Here is a 17,411-nt window from a genome sequence, read left to right on the forward strand (position 1 = left end):
TCTGCCCTTCAGGACTGCCTCCCAAGGGACTCTGCCAACCAGTGTCCTGAACAGCTCAAAGTCTGCCCTCCGACAGTCCAAGATAGCAGTTTTACTGATCCCACTCCTGACATCGCCAAGGATAGAGAACTCTACCGTTTCGTGGTCACTCTGCCCAAGACAGCTCCCAACCACCACATCTCCCACCAGTCCTTCTCTGTTTGTGAACAGAAGGTCTAGTGGTGCACCTCCCACCACCCCTGGTAATCTAGTGAAGCAAGTCCAGGAGATGCCAATTGCCTCCTTTTCTTATATATATATATATATATATATATATTTTTTTCCCTCAGACACATCTGCAAACCAAGCCCATGGAGTCTCCAACAGCAGAAATTGCTTTTTTGTGCTTGTACTGCAGGGGGCCATCGATGTGCCCCGTGGAGGGCAGGTCTGGGCAGTGTCCCCCTGCCCCTGCTGGGACGGTGCTTGGGACAGGGGTGGGACCAGCGCCCCTGGCTCTGGAAGGCCGAGTGCCTGGGGCAGGTCTGCAGCAGCCGTTCTGGGCAGCTCGGTCCCACGCTGGGCAGCGCAGTAGCCTGGGAGGAGGCCCTAAATGGGCTGCAAGTGTTGGGTCTGTCAGGAGAAAATGTGTGCGGCTGTGCACGCTGGGGCACGGTGCTCGAGTAGTGCGGGGATCACAGTCGGGCAGCGGCGATCGGCCCCAATCAGTCTTTCCTTCCCCGGCTTGAGTCGGTGGCTCTGGCCAATGTCCCTGGGATCCAGCCCGGGTCTGCAGCCTGGCAAGAGCTTTGGTGCAGGCAATTTTAGGCCCTTTCAAGCCCGGGACTTCTGGGGTTTTTGGCTCCCAGGGAAGGAGAGCACTGAACTCTTCTCCGGTGCTGGCTTAAGTGACAGCGAGGCATTTTGCTTCCTCTTGCTTTCCAGAAAAAACAGAGGGCTCCCTGGACTCTGAAGAGTGGCAGTGCTATCTGCTTAAGGTACAGCATCCCTGGGGGTGAGGCTGTGGGCAGTTGTGCCCCGACAGCTCCTGGGGCACGTGAACGTGAAAGGCCCGGGCAAAGGGCGAGACAACATTTGCCTCCTGTCGTGTTCCCCCCCAGTTCCTGACGGAGTCGGTGGAGGAGATGCTGGTGGACCAGCCATGGGTCGTGTGCCTGGTGTCATCCCGGGTGACAGAGGTGAGGCGTTGCGCGGGGTCTGGTGCGGCTGTGGTGTGCGTGTGAGTGCCACGAGGTGTCAGGGAGCCCTCCGAGAAGGCAGGGGGGCAGCAGGGGAGCTGTGAGGCTTCCTGGGCTGCTCGGGCATGAAGAGAACAACCCAGGTGAGCAGGAAGCCCTGGGCAGGAGCTTTGGGGTTCTCCCTGGGAGCTGGGGTTAGGGGTTCCCCATGCCACAGGCGTGCTGGGTTTCTTCCTTCCCACGTGGCTTCAGTGGCTTTAACCCACTCGTCCTCTCCCTTCTCCAGGGACCTGGGGCCCCTGGAGAGTGGAACCAGATGGGACCGGGGCTGGGCAGAGAAGCGCACGGAAGGCCGTTGCTGAAAACCACGCAAGGACCGGAGCGAACTGGAGCGATGGAGAGTGGGGATATGCTGTGGGTTTGGGCCATGGGGGTGCTGCCACCTCCGGCCCTGCCCTGTGATGTGTCCCCGTATCCATGGCAGCCCTCAGGGAGGTCACAATGGCTGGGTGCCTCATAGCTGCTGCGGTGAGCGCAGGTGGCCCATTGCTTCTCGGCGGCCACAGGAGGAGGACCTGGAGAGAGATTCTGGGGTGATCCTGTGGGATGGGGAGGCTGAGAAGATTTTTTGGTGAGGGGCAGGGGGAGGCCGGGGGCTGCATCCCTATGAGTTCCCAGCACGACCAGAGATGGGGACCCCAGCCTGTGCTGTTGGTGCTGGGGAGGATTCCTCTCCAGGCTGGGAGGATGCCTGCCCCAACCTGGTGCGAATCCCCACAGCCAGCCAAGCTGACGCAAACTGTTTGGTTGTTTCCTTCCAGCTTCCTTTGCTTGTGTAGGGGTCAGGACTGGACCTACACGTCATGAGGACGGTGGCAGAGAGACAGGGTCTGAGACTGTTGCCATCTCTGCCACCGTCGTGAATTCCTTGTTAAAGAAGCTGCAAGACAGAGAGGTGAGCTGCGGACATCCCGCTGTGCCGTGGGGGGTTGAGGGCTCCCCTCCACCCTGGGTGCCACCGAGGGGTCTTGCCTGATGGCCCCTCTGTCCTGCTGCTGGTGCCCGGTCCCCAAAGGCTGATCCTGCGGTCACGCTGGGCTGACGCTGCTGCGCTGCCTCTTTTCCCGCAGCAGCTCAGCCTGGAGCTGCCCAAGCATCCATCCTTGTCCTGGCCCTGTACCATGGTCCCAGGCTGGTGCCTGGTGCTTGGTCGGTTCCCAGGGCTGCTGCTCCCTCGGCTCCTTTGTGTAGCTGGACACAAGCTGGGACAGGACGCGGTGGTGCTGCTTGTGGGCTCTCACTCTAGAGTGAGGGGCAGCAGCTCGCAGCTGCCCGGGAATAAGGGCAAAGCAAGTGGTGTCGTGGTCTCTCCCTAGGGTGACCGAGCAGAGACTTACCGCCGCCTCCAGCATGTCTTGCAAGGAGATGATACCCGTCTGCAGAGCGGCGTTGTGAACCGAGTGCTCGCAGAGGTGTCTGGAGACATGAAGGCAGCCCAGGTGAGCTTGTTCTCTAGAAGGGCGAACGGAGCAGCCTGCCTCTCCCCAGCTGTGGGTGTGACATGGAGTGGCGCACAGATGGTTCACTGGGATTCAGGCCTGGGGACTTCCCCAGTGCCCCTGTGGCTGCTCCCTCTCCCAGGGAGCGCATCCCGCTAGGGGAAAGGCCGTATCCAGCCCTGCTCCAGACTGTGCAGAGCGTGGTGAGCTCCTCCACGCCAGGCGACGTGTGCGCCACCTCCCAGGGCCGGAGTTGGGCCGTGCAGTCCCCCAGTTCCTGCCTCGCGCGACTCCTGCTTAACGCAGAGGCTCTGGGGACGCGTCCCAGCTCGGGCACAGCTGTCCCGGGGGTGTTCTGTGGGGGAGACGCGGTCGTCTCGCCAGTGGCTCTGACAGCAAAACGATGAGCTGAAGCCCCGTGGTCCTCACTGGCCAGCAGGGCCTGACCTGGTGCCTCAGCCTTTCTCCTGGGCAGCATTTCACCTGTGGCTCTTTTTCAGGGTGCAATGAACAATGTGACAGCAGCTGCTGGTGACGTCCTGGTGGCTCTGGCTCGTTCTCACTTCGGATTTGTGATGTCCGAGCTCCAGGGCCACCTGAAGACCATGAGGGGAGGAGCATGCCAGGAGTTTGTGCTCACCACCTTGAGCAAACTGGCCAGCAGCTATGGTATGGCCCCTTTGGCCTCGTGCTCTGGGTTATGGTCCATGACGGCCAGGAGCAGGGACCCTGCCCCTCCCTGAACGCTGTTTTGGGCCGGAGGGCTGTGGGGTTGTGGCACCTCCTCGCCTGGAGCTGGGATTTCCGCCCCACCACCCCAATGCCAGTGCTGCAAGGGTGGAAGCTGCTGGGGACTGAACCCGCAGCGACCTCCCCTGTCCCTCTGACACGTCCCCCAGCCCGGCAGCCCCAGCCCTCCTGCCCGCGGTGCTGCTCTGGCTCTGGCTGACCGTGGCTCCCTCTGTCCCTCTGCCTGTCCTCTCTCTGCAGCCCTGCGGTGCATCCCCTTCGTCGAAATGACGCTCCTTGCTCTGCACGCCATGCTGAGACAAGTGGAGAGCAGCCGGATCCTGTGCACCATCTGCAGTGGTGAGTAGAGGGGAAGGGGCCGGGCAGGCCCTTGGTGCCTCGCTCGGATTGCGGCGTGGTCCTGCGCTGGGGGGCAAACTTTGGGAAGGGCAGGGCGGGGGCTGCAATGGTAAGTGCTGGAGGGGAAGAGGCCTGCGAGGAAGAGGAGGAGGAGGAGGTGCGGTGTGCAGAAGGGGAGAAGGGGCACCGTATTTTAGTTCAGATGCCGGGAGCGCAGCACTTGGCAGTCCCAAGCCGACGCCTGGTGAGCCAGGGACTGCTCCACGCAGGCGTGGGTGAGGGAGCCAGGCACGCTGCCTGTTGCAGACTTTGACGAGCTCCTTCCTTCTGGTGCAGTGCTGGAGCAGTGGTCGAGGGCGATCAACGCTTACTTCAACGCCTGGGAGCAGTGCCCCTTCCCTCGCATCGGGGAGAAGCAGCTCTGCGAGCAGGTGTACTCCCTGTTCTGCCACGCTGTGGTAAACTGGCTGGGCCGCCATAAGAAGGAGGAGGTGAGCGCTGCTGGGGCAGCAGCGGGGCTGTGCCTGGCTGGGGCTGCCCGTGCCCCCTGGGTGGGAGCAGAGGGGTGAGGGGAGGGAGCGGGCGGGCTGACGCCGTGCCCGGGGCTGGGGGCTCCCAGCTGGCAAGTGCTTGGGCCCCAGGGCCCTTTGGCAGGGGAATGCTTGCTGTCCTCTGGAGAGAGCCCTTCTGTGGGGCAGAAGGGAAAGGGAAAGCCCTCTCTGTGCAAAGGCAGGCATGTGCTGGGGGACGCCGAGTGCTAGACAGCCCTCAGAGCATCTCGTCTCTTCCCTCTGCAGGACAAGCAGGCCATCTTCGGAGCAGTGACTGCTATGATGGCTGTCGTCCTCCATGATGCGCAGCACCAGGACCGGGTGTGGAAGCAGGTCGTCTGGCTCCTGCAGCAGTACCAGGAGGTCCAAGATACTTCCCGGGTGACAGAGGTGAGGCGTTGCGCGGGGTCTGGTGCGGCTGTGGTGTGCGTGTGAGTGCCACGAGGTGTCGGGGAGCCCTCCGAGAAGGCAGGGGGGCAGCAGGGGAGCTGTGAGGCTTCCTGGGCTGCTCGGGCAGGAAGAGAACAACCCAGGTGAGCAGGAAGCCCTGGGCAGGAGCTTTGGGGTTCTCCCTGGGAGCTGGGGTTAGGGGTTCCCCATGCCACAGGCGTGCTGGGTTTCTTCCTTCCCACGTGGCTTCAGTGGCTTTAACCCACTCGTCCTCTCCCTTCTCTTGTAGAGCCTCCATTATTTCCTGAAGACCTTGGAGGAACTTCACGCTGTCGCCCCCAAGGACAAGCTCCGTGCCATCGCTGCTGCTGTGCACCACGAGGTAAAGGGAGCCCGTGCCTGTGCTGCTGGCCCAGGTCCTGCAGGCCGGATTGCCACAGAGGGGCAGGGCAGGGCAGGGCGTCCTTCCACCAGGACCTTCCTGGAGGTGCCTCGAGGCTGTGAGCACCCTGATCCTGGCTGTTTTGTGCAGGCCCGAGGGGCAGCTCAGTTCCTTCAGCACTTCCCTCTCAGCCACCTGGCAGGAGGACTCTGGAGTGCCGGGACCCAAAAGGCAGCCTCTGATCGCTGCTCTGCCTGCGATCTTTCTCTAAAATGGACCTTTCTCCCACAGCTTGGGGACGAGACCAGGCAGCACAGTGCAGGCCATAAAGAAGAACTGAGGCAGTGCATTGTGCTTCAAGGTAAGGGAGGGAATGGGACGATGCCTGTCGTGTTCTCCCAACTTCCTTGTGAACCTCAGCCATGGGGTTTTGCTGACTATTCATGCAAAATGTGGTTTCTGGCCCACAGCTCGAATCTACCCGGAGGAGACGGTCACGTTCCTGCTGTCCCAGCTGAGCAGCGAGAACCAGGGCTCCCGCGGGACAGCGCTGACTCTGCTGGGAGCTGTGGCCCGCTCTGACGGTCAGTACCACAGGCCAGGGCCGCCAGCCAGGGCTGGGGCAGTCAGGGGGCTGAAGCTATCTGCTGTCAGAGCTTTCAGGCCCTGTAACGCAGTAGTAGCGGCAGAAACAAAGTCCTTCTGGGACGCCAGTGCTTCCCCTGCAGTCAGAGCCCAGCCCTGCTGTGCTGTCCCGCTCGTCTGTGAAAAGCCTGGGAGCTTCGAGGGATCCCTTCTGCCATCTGAGCCCTGCCTGAACGCATACCTCTCTGTGTCTCTTGCAGAACCTGCAGTGAGAGAGAAGCTGCCCCTAATTGTAGAGGCCGTGCAGCCCTTGTTCACTGAGTCCGGCACCCAGGTGAGCTCATTTAGGAAGGAACAGCGAGACCAGTGGGGCAGAGAAAGCCCCCAGAGCGGGCAGGTTGTTGTGCTGTACAAAGCCTAGCCCCGACCCCTGGCAGCGAAGGCTTCTCCTGTGCACTCGTTGCCTCTCCACGGGCTGCGAGGGCTGCCCCCAGGCAAAGGTGGCTTCCCTTTGGCTGCTGGCGGGGCAGACCGTAACCACCCTGTCTCCTTGGCAGTTGAGGAGAGCGCTCCTGGGTTTCATCAAGGATCTGCTCAGCGTCAGCATCCCGAGCTGCTTGGCATGGGATGTGGTGGCGCACATCTTTGTCGAGTTCAGGCGGGCCTCGGACAGACTGGTAAGGACAGAGCGGGACACCCGCGGCTCGGTCCCGTGCCCAGGCTGTGCCGAGAGCTCCCTCAGTGGCACTCGCAGCATCGCCTGGGCCCCGCAGAACCTCGTGTGCCTGACAGCCCTGTGCAGCGCTCGCTGCTCCCAAGCTGCCCAGCACTTCCTTGGGGCTGGGACGTGGCCCCTGAGTGGGGCCTGGCTGTCCTCATCCTCCACAGAGCCTCCTGAGGTGGGAGCTGAGAGTAATGGGGGGTTTCCCAACGCTGTCTTGCAGGCGGTAGAAGACGTCCAAGAGGAAAGAGACCTTCAGGCCCAGTGCATAGGTATCCTGGAGTCTCTGGATCTCTCTGTGGAAGGGATGACCGAAGTAAGTGGTCCTGCTCCCTGCTGCTGCAGCCACTTTTCACCTTCAGGGTGTTTTTGCCAGCCCTCGCCTGCCCCCCCGGAGCTCGACCCTAATGGGCTCCAAGGGATGCGCAAGCCATCCTTTTCACCTCTGAGCCGAGATGGGAATGCTGATGTGCCAAACTTCCTCCTCCTCCTCTGCAGCTCTTGTGGCCACGGCTCCTGCAGTACGTGGTGCCGGCCCAGTACTGCGGCATGCTGGTCCCGCTGTTGCGTTGTCTCCAAGCCCTGATCGAGAGGCAGAAGCAAACGGAAGGGCAAGAGGACACCGAGAAGCCTGCTGACGTCCAGGAGCAAGGTGGGACCAGAAGGTGCCCCAGCAACCTGTGCCGGGCTCGGCCAGGGGCCTGCCTGGTGCATGCCTCCCTGCACCCTGGCAGCCCCCAGGCCAGCTCTGCAGCTGCATGGGTACTTTCAGCCCCGCGTCGGGGCGTCGAAGGTGCGAGGGGCTGGGTGCAGAGGTGCTCAGGGGCTCACCCTGCCTTTTTTCCTCCTTGCAGCCAAGAAGCCCACGCCACAGGCCCTACTGGTTCGGCTGTTGGTGAGTAGCGGGGCCCCGGGGCAAGAGCTTTTCTGGCCAGGGGCAGGGGGAGATGCTGGGGCAGGGATGCTTTTGCTGGCAGCCCCGAGGAGGAGGCAGCGCGTCCCAGCGTGCCCAAGCCCACGAGCTGGGGATCCCGCTCCCTCCCTGGGGCTGGAAGCACGTGGGGGGAGGCGCCGAGGCAGAGTCGAGCTCCCTCGTGGGAGAAGCCGCGTCCCTGGTGGAAGGAGTGACCCCGTCTCTCTCTGTCCTCGTCTAGGTGGTGGCGGCTTGTGATCAGTGCAGAGAATGCGCGGTTGCTGCCCTACAGCTGCTGCAGGCCCTGCAGAGCAGGATCCACAGCTCCCTGAGGGGACTGTGGCCCATCCGCATCCCCCGCATGCTGCAGTACCTTGAAGGTAAGGTGCCAGTGTGGAGGGCCGGGCTCAGGAGAGCTGGAGGGGGCAGGAAAACAGCCTCCCAGCATGGCGTAGGGGAACCGCTGCCGTCCCCCTTCCAGGCAGCCAGCGTGGAGGCTGGGGGCAGCGATCTGCTGGGATCAGCTCGTCCCAGGGGTGGACGGGGCCATCGATGTCCCCGTGGAGGGCAGGTCTGGGCAGTGTCCCCCTGCCCCTGCTGGGACGGTGCTTGGGACAGGGGTGGGACCAGCGCCCCTGGCTCTGGAAGGCCGAGTGCCTGGGGCAGGTCTGCAGCAGCCGTTCTGGGCAGCTCGGTCCCACGCTGGGCAGCGCAGTAGCCTGGGAGGAGGCCCTAAATGGGCTGCAAGTGTTGGGTCTGTCAGGAGAAAATGTGTGCGGCTGTGCACGCTGGGGCACGGTGCTCGAGTAGTGCGGGGATCACAGTCGGGCAGCGGCGATCGGCCCCAGTCAGTCTTTCCTTCCCCGGCTTGAGTCGGTGGCTCTGGCCAATGTCCCTGGGATCCAGCCGGGGTCTGCAGCCTGGCAAGAGCTTTGGTGCAGGCAATTTTAGGCCCTTTCAAGCCCGGGACTTCTGGGGTTTTTGGCTCCCAGGGAAGGAGAGCACTGAACTCTTTCTTCTCCGGTGCTGGCTTAAGTGACAGCGAGGCATTTTGCTTCCTCTTGCTTTCCAGAAAAAACAGAGGGCTTCCTGGACTCTGAAGAGTGGCAGTGCTATCTGCTTAAGGTACAGCATCCCTGGGGGTGAGGCTGTGGGCAGTTGTGCCCCGACAGCTCCTGGGGCACGTGAACGTGAAAGGCCCGGGCAAAGGGCGAGACAACATTTGCCTCCTGTCGTGTTCCCCCCCAGTTCCTGACGGAGTCGGTGGAGGAGATGCTGGTGGACCAGCCATGGGTCGTGTGCCTGAGCCGGGAGCTGAGCCAGCAGCTGAGCAACCCCTCCAGCAGCGCCGAGGACAAGGTTTGCGCCCTGCCTGCACCCTCCTGGCAGCACAGCCCCGGGGCACCCAGCTCCGGGGCTGGGGCTGAAGGAGCGCGTTCCCCGTGCGGGCTGTCGTCACCGCTCCCCCTGCCCTCGCCCCAAAGATGCTTCCCTCCGTGCTGCCCAGGGTCGGCTACAGCCGGGCGCCGCGGCTGCTCCCTGGGCTGTTGGGGCCTGTCGCGGCCAGGCCCTGTCCTGACAAGCCGCGCCGTTACCACGTCTCGGTCTCGGTCTCTTCTCTTTCAGAACTTCCTGTACCAGGCTCTCGGCACGGTGCTGGCCTCTTGTCGGCAGCTCACCCACGTCCAAGGGCAGCTGCTGAAATACTTAAAAGAAACAGATGCCACCAGCCCATGTGACAGACAGGTGAGGTTTCCTCTCCTGCCCCTGCTCTGCCCGGTGTCCCCTCGTCCCAGCCCTGCTCCGGACCTTTTTCATTTCCTTGTAGCTGCTGTTTCCCTCGGGCAATGTCCTGCCTTGCCGTCGTAGCTGGCCAGGACTGGCCAGCGTGTGCCAGAGCTCACTCCCATTTCTCCATCACTGCAGGGAATAGCTTCAGTGGTCTCCTATGCTGCTGAGCGCCACTTCTACCTGGCCCTGGATGCAATGCGCAAGTTCACCCAGTGGCTCATCGCATTCGACAGACGTCGAAAGGTAATGGGTGCAGGGTTTTAGTGTTCGGCCTTCTCTTGCCCTGTTCTCACTTCCTGAACAGTGGTGGCCGAGTCGTGGCAGCCACATTGCATTTACCCCTCCCGTAAGAGCTACCTAAGACGCACTGCCCCCTCCAGAAAGCTGAGGGCCAGGAGCTGGAGCCCTGTGAGCTCTTGCTGGCTCTGCCCCTCACCTGGGGGCCATGGGCAAGCCTTTCATGGCCAGTACGCCCCTGCCGGGCACAGGCTGCTCACCTCAGGGCAGGAATGGGACAAACTCCTTCGGATGGTTTTCCACGGCCCTGCACAGCTGAGCCACACAGCCCCTTACAGCCCCGCTCCCCAGCCCCACAAATTCGTCGAGTCCTGGGGCACAGCAGGGCCAGCGGACTGACATCTCGGGGCATCTTACTCAACACAGGCGCAGAAGGGACACCAGAGAGCTCAGGCCGCTTGGGCTGCAGCCATGCTTACCTATGGCAAGGTTGCACTGCACGCGCCCAAGTCAGAACTGCTGGCCTGCGTGGAGGAAGACATCCTGGCCAACATCCTGGAGCTCTTCCATGCCTGCAGAAAGGTAGGAGCGTGGGGCACAGAGGGGCAGGGAGGGCTGGGGGCCCCCACGTGCCGAGGTGGACGGTCTCTTTCTGAACGTCCCCTGAGTGGTTTGTCCTGAATGTCCAGGACCAACCCCAGCCCCTAAGAACCCCTCGCCCGTGTTCCTCTCCCAGCTCTTCAAGCAGTTCAACTGGTGTTTTTCTCTCTCGGGTCTCAGGAACTGCAGCACAAGCTCGCCCTGCTGAACGGCATCAAGGAGGTCACCTGTGCCATCCAGGCTGCGGACACCAAGCACAGCTTCAGGCTCTGCAAGAAGCCGGAGGTGCTAGAGATCCTGCTGGTGAGTGCCTGGAGCCGGGGCTGCCCGCAGGGGAGGTGCGATGGTCTCCCCCGGCCACCCACCAGCTCCTGAGCTCCCGAAGCCTTGTCCCCAGCTTCTGGGCCCTGGGGAGCTGGCACTCGGTGGCTGGGGAGCACGGTGGCTCTGTGGTGGCCGTGGGGATGAAGGGGCTGGTGCGGGCGCAGGCCTGTCAGCAGAGCCGGCTCCTGGGGCGGGTGGGCAGGCTCTCCGTGCCACTGCCCGCCCTGAGTGCGTCTCTCTGGGACTTGCAGGACTTGATGGAGGAGGATGCCTGCGACACCCCTGTGTCCCAAGTGCATCTCAAGATGCTTCAGCTCCTGGAGCAGCTGAGGTGAGGTCTGTGCCCCAGGCTGTGGGGGCTCGCTGTGCGTCCCAGCCCAGCCGGCTGGTGCAGCCCCAGTGGTCTCGAGTACGGGGCAGGGAGCTGTGCGGCTCTGGGCCGGGACGGCGTGCCCCGTCCTGGGTGACTTCCGAAGGCCGGGGGGCTGTTGGGGCTGGGGGGCCGCATCCACAGAGACGGGGCTGGGCTGTCATGGTGGGCGAGCCATGAGCGCTGTGCCGGCAGAAAGGCCCTGGCTCTCCAGGGGACGGGAAGGGCAAGGAACGGGCACCTGGGGGGGGTCTCCTTGCCCCTGGGGGTGAGTGCTTGGCCGCTGCCAGGGAGCTGCCAGGAACTGCCGGAGCTGGAGCTCACCAGCACGGGCTGGGGGGGCCGGGTCTGGGGCTCAAACCCAGTCGGCGTTTGGGCCACTCTGGAGATTGCTGGTAAACCCCCTCACTGTTCTCTCCTTCTTTTCTCCATCCAGCACGCTGAAGCCTTGCATGGACTGGGAGAACAGGTGCTCCCAGGTGGCTGTGTGCTGCTGGAGAGTCCTGTCGTGCCCTCCTGAGGAGACAGAGCTGCAGGTACCTGCCAGCCCTTCCCTGCACACCTCAGCGCTCCCTGTGCCCTGGCAGCTGCCGCGGTGCTCAGCCTCACTCCTCCTTTCCCGTTTTCAGTCTCTGCAGGCATCGTGTGAGGAAGCTCTGGGCCAGCTTGTGTCAGCCCTTCTCAAAGCAGAAGGGACCTCCAGCGCCTTCGCGGACGTGGTCTCCGTGAGTATCCATGAGGCAGTGGGGCAGAGTTGGGGCCTTAGGGGATGCCCAGAGGAGGATCCGTTCCCTGCCGCAGTGCCAGGGCAGGCAAAGGAACGGGCCCTGCGGGAGGCAAAGCCAAGAGCCAGGCTCCCAAGTGCCAGGCTGGCACAGGGAGATGCCGGTGGGGAAACGGCTCCTGGGTGAGGGCAGGGGTGCGTGGAGCGAGCGGGGCAGGGGGGTGGCAGTGCCGGTGCTCGGCGGGGCTGGGGCCACGCGGAGCCGCAGGGCAGGCCCTGCGGGAAGGGGCCAGAAGAGGAGGGAGGCAGAGAGGGGTGCTGGGGAGAGAAGGACACCCGTCACGAGACGCATGTGCTCCACCCCAGATCTTGCTGCGCCACCTCACGTCAACGAAAGCATGGGAGCGAGAGAGGGCCCTGCAGGTCTGCGCCCAGCTGCTGGGCACTTACGAAGAGCTCTTCAAGTGTTCGGTGAGTAGGGAGCCCCGCGTGCCCCGTCCCCTCTCCCTGCTGGCCACGGCCCCGACGCCTGGCCATGGCCTGGGGAGGCGAGCAGGCACTGGGCTGCCTGCGAGCTTCCTCCTGCCTCTCGCCCCCGCAGAGGGAACGCACCTGCTCGCAGTTTGGCTCCTTGGTCGGCGTGCTGGGGCCTCTGCTGAGCGACTCCCAGGCCACGTCCCGGCAGAGGGCAGGGGCCTGCCTCAGCTGCCTCCTCCGGATCCAAGGTGAGGAAAGCGGGTTCTTCCTGGCCCCCATCAGCCCCATCTTCTCTTCCTTCCTTGCCCAGCGAGGGCTTTTGTTTACGTCCCTTCCCAGCCAGTCAAGAAACACTGTCGCGACGAATGAGGGGAGTGGACGGGGCGCTCTGTGGCCCTGCACAATCACCGTTCCCACTAAGAAATCGGTTGGAAGCGAGCTCCTGCCCCCTCCTCAGTGAGCAGCGTCTGCGCTGAGGAATTTGCGGGGAGGTTTGCTCCCTCCCAGAGACGCTGGTGCCCGGTGCAGGACCTGGGGACGCAGCAGCTGGGAGCAGAGGCCTGCGGCTGCTGGGACCCCACAGCCCCAAAACAGCTCCAGGGGAAGGAGGGCTCTGTGCGGCCCGGGATGTGTCAGCCACGGAGCCGGGCTGGTGGCATCCTGCCACGGGAGGGTTGGGAGGGCCCTGGCCTTTGCTCCCCAGCCTCCTCTATCCATGTCTGGCGCCAGAGATTCAGTTCCCCTAACCAGGACTCCCTTCTCTCACAGCATGTGGCATGACGAAGACCAGGAGAGCGGTGCTCCAAGTGCCTGACTGCAAGGAGCTGTGTGAGAGGCTGAAGAGCACGGAGGACGGGTCTCTGTGTGAGGACCCTGCCAAAATAGCGAAGGTAACTGGCTCCAGAGAGTGAGGTGGGGGCCCCAGTGCATTTGTCAGGAGGTGCATTTCGCACGCAGGGAAACAAGACGAGAGGAGATGGTTCTAAACCCCTCCGCTGCAGGAAGTACAAAAAAGCAGCGTATGCACAGAGGAGTGTGCCCTGAGTGCCCTCTCAGTGACCAGCGAGCTGCTGAGCTCAGAGGCCCCTGGAGTTTCCTTTCTGTTCTAAAGAGCCGGAGCAGAGCTGTGACAGTGTCTCTCCCGTCTCTCCAGGGGGTTTGCCAGTACTTCCCCCAGGGACAGGCCAGGAGCTTCATGGACGCCATCATGAAGACCTTCGAATGCGCTAACGAGGAGCGTGCACAGGCAGCTGGCGACTGGATGATCGGATTCCTGGAAGCGTGCGGAAAGGAAATACGTCCAGAGGTAAGGGAGACCCTTGTAACCCTCGGCCTTGACTTCTCTCTGTTGGCTGTTGTGCTGCACCTCGTGTGGGCTGAAGAAATGCAGCCCGAGCGCGGAGCTGAGGGGACCGCTGCTGCCTGACACGTTCTGCTCTGTGCGGTCCTCTGACGAGGACTCAGGCACTGCACTCTCAAGTCTCCCGTCGGCGCAGGTCCTTGCCCCGGGCGAGGCAGTTACCGCTGGGACACACCAACCTTCCCGTTCCTCCCCACTGCCTGCAAGGTGTCGGAGCCTGCTGGGTTGCGATCTCCCATCGCTGCAGCCGTGCGCCGGCGATTATCCAGGCTGTTGGGCATAAAATGTGCCCAGGCCTTCGGTGTGCTCAAATCGCTCAGCTGCTGCCACCGCCGGCCCCAGGCACACGCAGCGACGGAGGGGGGTGTGCGCGTGTGCACGTTGGTGTGCGTCAGCGCCGAGAGCACACGCGCCCCCAGCCGTGAGGCAGGGCTCAGGGACGAGGGCTTGTCAGCGTGCCAAGGCGGCAGGCGTTGCTCAGGCGCCGAGTGACCGTGCTGGGGTCCTGCACAGGCAAAGGATACGCTGAGGTGTGCCATCTCGCCCCTTGCCTTGCAGGTGCCTGAAGTCGCGAACATCCTGTGGAAGGCCATGTACACCATGCAGCAGGGCACCCTCAGGGACCTGCTCTTCAAGGCAGCCCGTCTCCTGGCCGGCTTCCACCCCCAGCCTGTGGTGGACAGCCTCCTCCAGACAGAACTGCCCTCAGAGAGGTATGTGCGCTCCCCCCTTGCCCCGCTGTGGCCAAACAGCAACCCCAGGCTTGCCTGCGGAAGGCAGATCCAGGGAAGCAGCAGGTCCCATTCCTCCCCCAGAAGCCTGGGCTCTGCGAGATCGTGCGCTCGTGCCTCTGGGGAAGCAGGCATCGTATGCCCGCTGCTGGCGAGGAGAGCGTTTGGCCTCTGGGGAGGGCACCAGGGCTGCCAGAGGACGGGGCTCACGGGTGAACGTCTGGTTGCTTGCAGAGACATGGTGCAGCTCTGGAGGAGCCTGGGCAGCAGCGACCTCGGGCCTCAGGTCCTGAGGCACTTAGCAGAGAGGCTGGACAAGGCACCTAAAAGCAGACCTTTGTGCAACGATGCTGATCAAGAGCCGCATCGTCTCAAGGTATGTTCGTCGGCAGAAGCATTTCTGCAGCTTCCCACCTGCTTTCTAACTTAGCTCATCAGGGTGAGGGAGTTGGGGGTCATCCGAGGCTGTCCCAGGTGTGAGACCTGCCGGCAGGAAGAGTCCCCCAGGGGGACAGGGGCACCAGCGGGCTGGTGGGAAAGGCGGTGTTTAACAGGTTCTTGTGGGTCACATTTCCCTGCAGCTCCTCTGTGCGATCTCTGAGGTGGTGTCTGCTCTGCTGACCGCGGAGGCAGTCCGGGACCTGCTTCCTCACCTCCTTCCAGTCCTCCTGCAGTGGGTCAGCAACGAACTGGGGGTAGAGTTGCTGTTTCCCCCTCTGAGTCCTCCAAGAGGACTCCTCCTCTTCAAGGACACGGGACAAGAGGAGCTGTTGTGCGGGTAAGGAGCAGCAGGGGCGGGGAACGGGGGGCTTCAGTTCCCCAGCCAGGCACGTTTGTTCGTGGTGCTGAGGGAGCCAAAGGGCTGCCCTGTTTCCCAAGCCTGCCCTGTCTCCCAGGTGTGGAAACGGGTCGCCGGGGCTCGTTTGACTTCTGTCCTCTGCTGGAGAAGGATCTGTTCCCAGACGGGACGGGACCGACGGCTGCTCTCGGCCTGTCTCCTCTGCGTCCCCGATTACAGCGTGTCCTTCCTCTCCCTGGACCGATCCAGGAGAGACCGGGCGTCAAACCCTGCGCAGGGCTGGCAGCTCTCGGGACAGGGGAGACCCCAGGAGTGGGGCAGCCCGGGGCGCTGGGACCGGGGTGTTTCGGCAGAGCCAAGACAAAACTTCCCCTCTGGTGCCACGATGTGAGATTTCTGTGGGTTTTCTTTCGCCAGACTCTACTGTGATGCTCTGGAGCAAGTGCTGAGAAGATGCCTGGACGAGAGGTGGCAGCAGGTGCTCTTCAGTCACGGAGTGTGGCCATCCCTGGACTTGCCTCAGTGGCACTGCAACAGCGTGCAGCTGCTGACCAGGTGAGAGCCCAGCGGGTGGCTGTGCCCCGGGAAGCAGCCGCAGGACCCTTCCCGTGTGCCTGGGGAGCTCTCCTGGGAGGCAGGGCAGCGCCTGCGTCGCAGCAGGGGACGTTTCGGGCCGCGGCCCATGGCCTTCCCACCTGACCACGTCACCTGCTTGTGCTCTGTGTGCAGTGTGCTGCTCCGTGCCCGGCTCGTCTCGCGTGCGCTCATACAGACCTTCCTGCCGTGGCTGCACTCCCCCTTGCCAAACCTGCAGGTCACGGCGCTGGCTTTCTTCGCTGAGGTGAGGCGGCGCGTGGGGCGGGGCGGGCTCAGAGGGCTTTTCGGAAGAAACTGCTGCTTGGGGTGTCTCTTTATGGAAGAGACCAGCCGAGGTCCCATGCCAGCACTAACAGACCTTTGGCTGTCTTGTAGCTGATGAAGGACCCGCCAGCTGAGGGGAAGGATCTCCTGAAGCCCCTGGTACGGCTCTTCCTGGAGAAGCTGCAGCATCCGAGCTGTGCTGTGCAGCACATGGCAGCGAGAGGCCTGGGCAGTGCTGTCAGTGGCTTGCCCAAGAAGGTGAGGCGCACTTTCCTCTGCTCTGGCTGCAGCCCCCCAGCAGAGAGCCGGGCAGAGGCTGAGTGAGAGCCAAGCAGAGCCGCGGGGCAGTTCGGGAGCCTGGGGCAGAGCAGCACGGGCAGATGGGGGCTTCCCAACGGCCAGGCTGCTCTCCAAGCTCAGCACGGTGGCAGCGGGGAACCGTGCGAGTGCCGTTCGTCACGGGGTTGTGCCGCAGCCGCACCCCCTTGCCGAACAGACGTGGGGAGAAAGGGTGGGCATTGCAGGCAGGAGCCGCGAGCAGCTTGTGCGCATCTTTGGCGTTGCAGGTTCAAAAGCACAAGAGGAGCATCGTGGCAGCACTGGAGCGTGAAATGAGGAACGTGGACCATCCAGAGGTGGCTGTGGAGAGCATGTTGGCCCTGGCAGAAATATTTGCAAAGCAGACGGCGAAGGGCTTGGGCGGGGCCTTCAGACGCATCGCCCGCTCCACCAGGAAGTTCCTTGATGCCGTGAGTGAACCTACTTTTCTCCCACTTGTCCGAGGGGCGTGGGGTGGGCAGGGGCCTGCCCGTGCTGCGTGGAGGTGCTCCTCCAGGCAACCAGCTGCCGTGGCCCCTCTCTCTCTCTCTCCTGCGGGTGGGACGCACCGAGCGCCCCGGCACTCAGGTGCCATTTCTTAGGGGTGGGACGAGGAAGGGACCTTCCACATGGCAGGGAAGGGGCCGGGATGAGGTGACCTCGTTCTGGAGCTGGTTTCCAAAGCGCCACTGCCAACAGCGCTGTGCTCGCTCGCCCTCAGTTGTCAGTCCCTGATGCTTCGTTGTTGCAGAGAGGCTGGGAGACGATGCCTTCGTGACCCAGCTCACAGATGGCTTTCTGGGTTGCAGGAGCAAGAGGACCTTCGTTTTGCGGCCTTCAGTCTCTACACGGCCCTGGCTGCTGGCGCCAAGGACAATCTCACCACGTTCTTCAGCGGAGAAGTGGAGCAGATATTGGGAAGCCTCTTCCTGCACCTCCAGGACCCCAGCTGTGCAGTATCCAGCGTAAGAACCCCCTGAGCTTATTTGCCAACCCACAGAAAGGCTCCCTGAGGAGCTGCCTCCCTGGCAAGGGAGAAGGAACGACCGAGCACAATGCTCTTTTCCAGGTTTGCAGGACAGCCCTCTATGTCTGCGCTCCTTTCGTCGAGCCAAAGGGGCTGCAGGTAGTCGTCAAGAATGCCATCGGGCGCAGTGGAGCACAGCTGCAGAGCGAGGTCTGCTCTTACCTGGTGAGTGAGCCCTGTCCCGGGGTGACGCTGGGGCCACGGGGCCCGGCACCGAGCGGGGAGCATGGCGTGACGCGTCCGTCCGTCCCGCCACATGCTCCCCGGGAGTCTGAGGGCTCGGCAGCGAGGCCTCTCCGGCCCAAGCAGAATTCACACCTCCCTGCTCTCCCCCAGGAGACACATGCTCCCGAGCTGCTGAAGACACTCAAGCGCCAGCAGAAGCCACCACTGGAGTAGCGGTCCACAGATGCCACTCTCCACGTCCTTGGTGAGAGCCGGGACGGAGCTCTCTGCTCCGCTCCCACCGGGGCGGCCCAGGGGC

The 17,411-nt window shown here is 63.3% G+C and overlaps 1 protein-coding gene across 1 annotated transcript; it reads left to right on the forward strand.

Moving 5' to 3' along the window:
- Positions 1-592: 592 nt before the first annotated feature.
- LOC308194714 (maestro heat-like repeat-containing protein family member 2B) lies at positions 593-17,326 on the forward strand (the record flags this gene model as incomplete). The annotated part of the gene is made up of 37 exons (XM_080590915.1): positions 593-610; positions 1,101-1,178; positions 2,555-2,677; positions 3,178-3,346; positions 3,668-3,766; positions 4,103-4,257; positions 4,564-4,707; positions 4,997-5,089; positions 5,381-5,450; positions 5,560-5,673; positions 5,935-6,008; positions 6,232-6,351; positions 6,619-6,711; positions 6,894-7,047; positions 7,250-7,290; positions 7,550-7,688; positions 8,381-8,433; positions 8,557-9,054; positions 9,235-9,342; positions 9,763-9,918; positions 10,117-10,239; positions 10,512-10,591; positions 11,067-11,166; positions 11,260-11,355; positions 11,721-11,988; positions 12,600-12,721; positions 12,985-13,137; positions 13,750-13,904; positions 14,157-14,298; positions 14,504-14,700; positions 15,139-15,276; positions 15,451-15,562; positions 15,694-15,840; positions 16,149-16,331; positions 16,710-16,865; positions 16,970-17,092; positions 17,264-17,326. 37 exons carry the CDS (start codon positions 593-595, stop codon positions 17,324-17,326), a joined length of 4,857 nt encoding a protein of 1,618 aa, XP_080447041.1.
- Positions 17,327-17,411: the final 85 nt, after the last annotated feature.

This window comes from Anser brachyrhynchus (assembly GCF_964034855.1).
Source record: "Anser brachyrhynchus genome assembly, chromosome: 4".
Classification (NCBI taxonomy): domain Eukaryota; kingdom Metazoa; phylum Chordata; class Aves; order Anseriformes; family Anatidae; genus Anser; species Anser brachyrhynchus.